The sequence below is a fragment of the Frankliniella occidentalis genome, unplaced genomic scaffold (assembly GCF_000697945.3).
Source record: "Frankliniella occidentalis isolate FOCC.00 unplaced genomic scaffold, Focc_3.1 Scaffold3, whole genome shotgun sequence".
Classification (NCBI taxonomy): domain Eukaryota; kingdom Metazoa; phylum Arthropoda; class Insecta; order Thysanoptera; family Thripidae; genus Frankliniella; species Frankliniella occidentalis.
The window spans coordinates 3,762,196-3,770,247 of NW_026267133.1; the positions used below are offsets into that span (position 1 = coordinate 3,762,196).

Sequence of the window (8,052 nt, forward strand, 5' to 3'; positions counted from 1 at the left end):
ATACAGCTTAAAAACAAAAGAAATCAAGGAATTACTATTTCTACTTGTTTACACAACTACTATGTATGTGAACTACATTAGCATCAAAAAAGAGGAAAAAAATCTAAGCCTTTCTAAAGAAAAAAGTCAGCAGACTATGGCACATAATCAAGACTTACAAGACTTCTCACGAGGCTTAGGCTTGTCTGAGTGGTGGGTTCTCAGATGAGTTCGCAGAGAACCCAATACAGCATATTTTCGATGGCACACGATGCATTCAAACGGTTTGTCGCCTGTGTGGGTTCGAAGATGATTTCGCAGATAACACGGTGCAACAAACTTTTTTTTGCATACGGTGCACTCAAACGGTTTGTCGCCTGTGTGGGTTTGAAGATGAATCCGAAGATTTCCAGATGACGTAAATTTTTTTTGGCACAGGGAGCACTCAAACGGCCTGTCGCCTGTGTGGGTTTTAAGATGAGCCTGCAATGCCCTGATCGAAGAAAACGTCTTTCGGCAAACAGTGCATTCAAAGGGCTTTTCGTCTGAGTGGGTTTCGTCTTGATGTTTCTTCAGGTTTGAATTGGTAGAAAACTTTTGGGGGCAGACGTCGCATTCACAAGGCTTCTCCCCGGTATGGGTTTTAACATGAGCTTTCAGCCCTCTTGTTGTGGAAAACATCCTTTGGCACACCACGCATTGAAAAGGCTTTTCTCCAGTGTGAGTTCGAAGATGATCCTTCAGTTTGTCAGCTGTAGTACACTTCCTTGGGCACAGGGTGCATTCGAAAGGCTTTTCGCCTGTGTGAATTCGAAGATGAGTATGTAGATTACCAGCTCGTCCAAACTTATTCAGGCACACAGGGCACTCATAAGGCCTCTCACCGGTGTGGGTTAAGTTATGTTTTATCCGATCCGAACGGGTAGGAAACCTCATTTGGCACACGTCACACTCGAAGGGCTTGTTGCCTGAGTGGATTCGTTCATGAACTTTCAGATCCGACGTCCTGGAAAACGTCTTGTGGCACACGTTGCACTCGAAAGGTCTTTCTCCGGTGTGAGTCCGGAGATGAGTACGCAGAGCCCCAGAGGCGGTAAACCCCTTCTGGCACAGGGCGCATTTGAACGGCTTCTCTCCTGTGTGCTTCCGCATGTGGACGATGAGATGCCATCGGTGATGGCACCTTGTCCCGCAAACATCGCATTCGACGGGCATGTTGCGGCTAGGATGGATGACAGATGAGGCGAATATCTGAAATGGAAAAAAAAAAGATCAAATATTTCTCTAAGTCGACAGTACTGGGTCAAAGTGGCGCTCGCTGGTTCAAAAACTCTCACGAGCACGAAATGGGTTCCAAGATTTTATTTTGCATTAAGCGTTAGGGTTCTTTCTCGCACGGTACAACACGACGTCTCAGTTTTTTGTAGGGAAAGAGGTAAACATTTTGACCAGCTTTCCACACATAGTTTGAGGTAAACTCCTCTCAAACCGCGCGGTCACCGATAGAGTCGGCCGTCCCGGACACCTCGCCCGGTCAGCTGATCACGACAGCTCATGGCCTGGGCGCGTGCCTCTCTCTCTCTCTCTCTCTCTCTCTCTCTCTCCCCCACACCACCCGGGAGTTGTTGTGTTGCCTTTCTTTCCTTTCTGCACTGCCCGACTGATAATGTCACAATAATCGTACACGCGTTACTGGATTTGCGAAAGTCGTTTCCAGACAACGCGCAGAAGGGATAGCAGGCGATGGAAAGAGGACGATAGGTTTTGCTCCACATCCAACTGAGAAATGGCATTTAATAAAGTGAACTTCACAAAACAGAAAATAAAAAGTTATCAATCAACCGACAGTATACAGCGAATAAACATATTTAAGCACAGGCTGTTTTTTGGTTTTTTTCAAAAAACAATGCAGCTAGCAACAAAATAAATGAAGAGTTTACCTAACACACTTCTTTACACCACTATGTGTACTAAATTGGTATCAGGAAAGCAAACAAAATTCTAAGCCAATCGAGGGAAAACACGTACGCAGAGCATAGCACATGAATTAAAAGTCAGTTTCATGTTTCTTTATTGACATAGCATCAGAAAGTAGACCTTCCGGAATGGATGGAACTTGAAAGTGTGGGGAGGGTTCGGGTGTGGGTTCGGTTATGAAGCCGCGGAATCCTTCAGCGGAAGAAAGCGTTTTGTGGCAAACGCTACACTTAAAAGGTTTGGTGCCTGTGTGGGTTTTGAGATGTTTATTAAGATTTCCAGACCTGGAAAATTTCTTATGGCAGATGGTGCACTCATAAGGCTTATATTCGGTATGGGTTCGAAGGTGAAACTCCAGATCCGTAGACCATAAAAACGCCTTTCGGCACACTGTGCACTTAAAACGCTTGTCGTCTGTGTGGGTTTTTAAATGAAGATATAGTCGTCCATATGAAGGAAACTTCATTTGACACATGGTGCACTCAAAAGGTTTCTCGCCTGTGTGGACTCGAAGATGAATCCGCAGATTTTCCAATGAACGGAACTTCTTTTCACACGCAGTGCACTCATACGGCTTGTCGTCTGTGTGGGTAACAACATGTTTTTTCAGGTCTGCAGGCAATGTAAACTTTTTGGGACACATCGTGCATCCAAAAGGCTTCTCGCCTGTGTGGGTTTGAAGATGAACCCGCAATCCGCTAATGGTAGAAAACGACCTTTGACATACTGTGCATTCAAAGGGCTTTTCGCCTGTGTGTGTCCGTAGATGGCTTTTCAGATTTCCATTGGTAACAAACTTTTTAAGGCAGATGTTGCACTCAAAAGGCTTCTCTCCGGTGTGTGTTTTATGATGAGTCCTCATACTTCTAAGGGTAGAAAACGTCTTGCGGCACACAGGGCACACAAAAGGCTTCTCTCCAGTGTGGATTCGAAGATGCTCCCGCAGTTTTTCAGATGTATAACACTTTCTTGGGCACACGGTGCATTCGAAAGGCTTTTCGCCTGTATGTCTTCGAAGATGAGCCCGTAGATAGCCAAGTCTAGCAAACTTCTTTAGGCACATGGGGCACTCAAAATTCCTGTCAACCGTGTGGACTACGCGATGTTTCTTCCGTTCTCCACTGGTATAAAACCTCTTTTGGCACACGTCACACTCGAAGGGCTTGTTGCCAGAGTGGATTTGTTCATGAACTTTCAGATCGCACTTCCTGGAAAACGTCTTTTGGCACACGTTGCACTCGAAAGGTCTTTCTCCAGTGTGAGACAGAAGATGAGTGCGCAGATTTCCAGAGGCAATAAACCCCTTCTGGCACACGGCGCATTTGAACGGCTTCTCTCCGGTGTGCCTCCGCATGTGGACGTTGAGTTGCGATCGGCTAGCGCAACTCGTCCCGCAAACATCGCATTCGACAGGCATGTTGCGGCTGGGATGGACGATAGTTAGATGAGGCGAATATCTGAAATGGAAAAAAAGAACCAAATATTTCTCAAAGTCGACAGTACTCGGTCAAAAGTGGCGCTCGCCGGTTCGTAAACCCTCACAGGCACAAAATGGGTTTCGAGATTTTATTTTGCATTTAACGTGAGGGTGTTCTCTTGCGCACGGTACAAAACAACGTCCAAGTTTTTTTGTTTTTGTTTTTTTAGGAAAGAGGTAACAATTTTACGGAGCCGTTTTAACAATTCGAGAAAAGAAACTCCTTTCAAACCACGCGGTCACCGATAGAGTCGGCCGTCCCCGACACCTCGCCCGGTCAGCTGATCACGACAGCTCATGGCCTGGGCGCGTGCCCCCCCCCCCTCTCTCTCCCTCTCCCCCCACACCACACGGGAGGTAAAAAGGGGCCGCGGCAGTACACTTCAAAGGCGGCGCTCGCTCGGCCGCGTCCACGGAGACCGTGTGGCGGCGATGAGTCTAGGACGCGCCGCGCCGCGCCTCTCGATACTCTCCGACAACACGCCGCTTATCAGAGCGGGGCTAGCCAGCGAGCGGCACCTTAGAGTCAAACGTTGATAGCGCGTACCTGGAAGAGGCCCACCTCTCTCTCTCTCTCTCTCTCTCTCTCTCTCTCTCTCTCTCTCTCTCTCTCTCCACCTGACACGTGTTTCGGGTGGGTGGCCGATCTTGCCCCGTCACGCGGGCCGCCCAATGTGCCTATGATGGGCCCCCTGGAAACACGAGACCATTTAAAGGGAAGCCATACCTTCCTAAGGAGCCGACGACGGTCAGAGAAATAGATGACCGAATTAAAACTAGAGAAAGAAAAAAACAGAGAACAGAACACGACGAGAAGCGAACGCTTTTCGAACAAAGATGTGCCGCGCGGTGGCGGACGGCCTCAGCGAGGAATCGAGACTATCGAAGTGTCGATTAATCACTGCTCGATATGTCTAGTACTTTTTCAAACGCACAAGTCCGTAAACTTTAAAAAATATTTACGGACGTCGAGTTACTGTATTTCTTATAACAGAGCGCATAAGACTCTCACATGTGCTCTACGAATAAGAAGAGAGTTCGCGCCGTTTGGAACGGGCCCTGCAGCGGCGGCGGCCATATCAGGACCGGTCGTTATTCGCAGCCATCGCCGTGCCAATAATGAGGAGCATATATATCGCACACGGTGTATTCCTATTATTGCGGCGCTCGTGTCGCAACCACGACGACCTTTCGCCCGCGCTAATTTGAATGTAATCTGCGAATAATCATCACGAGCGCTAGTCGTTATTCGCAGATATGAGCTTTTATTCGCAGACCGCTTTATGCCCCATCCATTATATTCACCGAGTGCGCGGGGAGCAATAATGTTTACATTACACGCCTTTTACAGTTCCCCGGTCATATAACGACATGTGAAAATAAGAAAGAGATGCGAGAAATAATAATAAACAAAAAAAAAGTATTAATGTAAACGATATCGTTATGTATGTGTGTTTGTCCATCGGGCGATGAATCAAGGCAATAAATGAGGAGATTAATCAGTGTCTCCTGGAGACACGCTGTCTGGGGGGACACTATGGCAGCGCCTCCTACGGACTTTACTCAGAGAGAGAGAGAGAGAGAGAGAGAGAGAGAGAGAGACTTCTCCTCAGCAGGGCCGCTGCGACGACGCCACGAAATCTGCTCATTGCCAATTCTGGCCGCGTTTTGCGTAATGCAATAATATAAAACTGTGATTGGGGCGACACGGCCAAGCAAATAACGCATAAATGAGGCGATATGACAGCCATGAATCGAAACGGTGTGGAGGGGGAAAAAACCGAGTAGTCGCATTTTATTTTTTATATACATAACGTATATCGGCGTCAGGAAATTAGAAAATCAATTCGAGGATAAGAATTATGACTCCGTGTCTGCATCTTTCTGACAATTTTTAACGGAGAGCAGGCCAAGGTGCCGGGAGTGCACCTCCCAATCCTGTCCGCTCATTTCAGAGAAAAGCAAAAATATGCCAAGTCTAAATATTGTAGCAACTATTGGTAAAACCCAAATAAGTCCTACGTAGTCTAACACCTATAGCATAAACTATCAAGAAGACGCAATAATTAGGGGGGGAGTCGTTTTTTGAATAAGTTCAAAGACTTATGATTCAAAAGTGTTGGGCAAAGCAGTGCGAAAGAAAAAGAAAAAGGAAAAAAGTTTGACAGTGCGCGAGTGCGCGCGCGCAAGTTGAGGAAAGAATGAAAAGAGCGATAAAAGGAAATAAAACCAAACAAAAGCAGGCATGTCTCCAATCTAGATGGTAAACATGTGTCGGCACGATAACTCAGGGCCCGTCGCCCGCGGGGGCCATCTCGCACCCCGCCACGCTCCGCCACGCTCCGCCACGCTCCGCTACAATTACCCTTCACTCTCACCCCGCCACATCAAACTTTCACGCATGACAGGGGCTTCCCTGTCGCCTAATGTCAATTTTTTTTTCCTGACTTCCTCACAGTTTTAACCAAAAATAATGAATAAGTAAGTTTAGAGTGAAGCTTTAATTTGGCGGATAAATATAACTGGAATCGAGAGAGGAGAGCAAAAAAGGACCCCGCAGCAGGTCAGACCCAAACAGGCTGGGGTGAGCGAAGCTCTTATTTTACGACTGTGACAAGGTACCTCGCAAGGTACATGGATGCAGAAACGAGTATTGTTCGCGGGGGGGAGGAGGGGGGGGGGGGGAGAAAGAGAGCCCGAGAAGAGGAAAGGTATGGATGTTGGTCGCGTAGAGAAGACCAGCAGAGAGGTGTGTAAAAGGGAGATGGAGAGAGGAGGAAGCCACATATTGACTAGGGCGCTAGGGCATGCGTGTTTAAAGAATAAACGGCGGTAAAATTTGAAAATTCACACACTTGTGATTCCATGTATACGTATAGCGTTCATAAACAAATACAAGTGTTCAACATTCACACACTTATGGGTTTCCGGTGTGTGATGAATGTGGGAGTGTGTGGTGTTCTCGCGCCGTGTGTGAGTGTGTGTGTGTGTGTGTGTGTGTGTGTGTGTGTGGACACGGGTCATAAAGTCACATGGCTACCGCGCTGATGGGTCCGTTCCAGACAGCGCCAGTGCGACTGTGTCCCCTGCTGCTGCTGCTGCTGCCCTCTCTACGGCGGCGCGCTGGCCTCCCCTCCCCCCTCCTCCTCCCCTCCCCCGGAAACTGACGCGGCGGCGGCGGCGCCTCATGGAGATCGCTCGCTTCCGGCCGGCTCCGGCGACCTCCATTACACTCATATACGCCCCGGCAAGTTGTCACCCTCCGCTGGCGGCCTCCGCTGGGCGGCCTCCCCCCCAGGGGGCAGGCGATCTCAAACTGCTACGGCCTTGAGAACCCCCTTCGGGACGCTTTATTCGTAAAAGCGCACACGGTAAAAACAAATGGCTCATGTTTTGTTTTGTTATTTATTTCTAAGATGAAAAGGGGAATTCCATGATTTGGTCAAAGCTCCTCAGGTTTTTAAGATGGTGCCCTCAAAAACGGTCAGGGAGGAGATTTCCCCCAGAAATTGGAGGAGTACCACTGAAACTTTGGGAGTTCCTGGAAGAATTTTTTTTTCCCTCGAAAAATCAGACATTGTTTAAACCGCGTGCAAACTCACACAAATTCGACAACACGACTGATGGGGGTGAGTACTTAATACATTTCTTTGTTCTCTGCCGTTTTCTGCTAATTGTCATCTGATTTGTTTTGAACAATCTTTAAAACAACAACAAAAAACGCTGGATTTAAATTTGAGCGTCATATGGGGAGCGCTCCCGATGCGATCGCGACGCCGTGGAGGGAGAGTCACCTTCACAGACGTGCGTGCGTGCGTGTGAAATTGCTTGCTATGAAGTGATTTCGTGATTTCACATGTAATGGGCCTGCGTCATGATTGGGCGCCTCTATAGGACGTGCCCGGCACGGACAATAACATGAAGGGACGGATCCAGGACGAAATGGAGGAGGGAGGAGGGGGGGGGCGTAGAGGAGGGTTAACAGTGCTGGCAGTTTAATGAATGTGCAAGTAGGAAGTGCTCTCACAAAGGTGTCATCTCGAACCCCAACCGCATAAAACTGGTTTCGTTTGGAAATAATTTACTATTTTTAAGAAATAAAATAAACAAACCTTTACTCATGTGTTGTAACGTATGGGAAGCATTCCTAAGGGTTCGAAGTCCTGGAAAGTTTCTGGAAAATGTGCGGTAAAAAGAGCGGGAAATTTCCAGGGTCCAATTTCCGTTTTTGTTTTTTTTTCAAAAAATTCTAGATTTTCGGAAATGTTTTGGATTTTCTGGAATTTTCCGGAAGTTCTGTAGGGTTTTCAACCCTATGCATCTCGCACAACAGCGCCGTACACATTCGCGTGACCCCCGCGGCAGCAGCAGCAGCACAAGCAGAAGCCCAGAGTGGAACTAATAACGGCGATCATCAGGATGCAAACACAATGCAAAGGCATTTACGGAAAATTGCTGTCGCTTATTGCGCGTCCCGACGACAGGCGACGCGCACTGCACCTGTGTGTGACCTTGCAGGCGATTTGGAAGTGGGGGGGGGGAGCCGGGATGAGGATGGCATAAGTGCATGAAAAGCGGCATCACCAGACCGCTTTATGCCCCATCCATTATATTCACCG

The 8,052-nt window shown here is 47.9% G+C and overlaps 1 protein-coding gene across 1 annotated transcript in view; it reads right to left on the reverse strand.

The window, feature by feature from the left end:
• Positions 1 to 6: 6 nt before the first annotated feature.
• Positions 7 to 8,052, reverse strand: part of LOC113217021 (oocyte zinc finger protein XlCOF6-like) — a 44,763-nt gene continuing 36,717 nt past the window's right edge. The window contains exons 2-3 of the mRNA XM_052266789.1: positions 2,030 to 3,413; positions 7 to 1,230 (exon numbers count right to left, since the gene is read on the reverse strand). Of these exons, the coding sequence (XP_052122749.1) occupies positions 148 to 1,230; positions 2,030 to 3,373 (2,427 nt within the window). The 5' untranslated portion in view covers positions 3,374 to 3,413 and the 3' untranslated portion in view covers positions 7 to 147. The remainder of the gene's footprint in view (positions 1,231 to 2,029; positions 3,414 to 8,052) is intronic.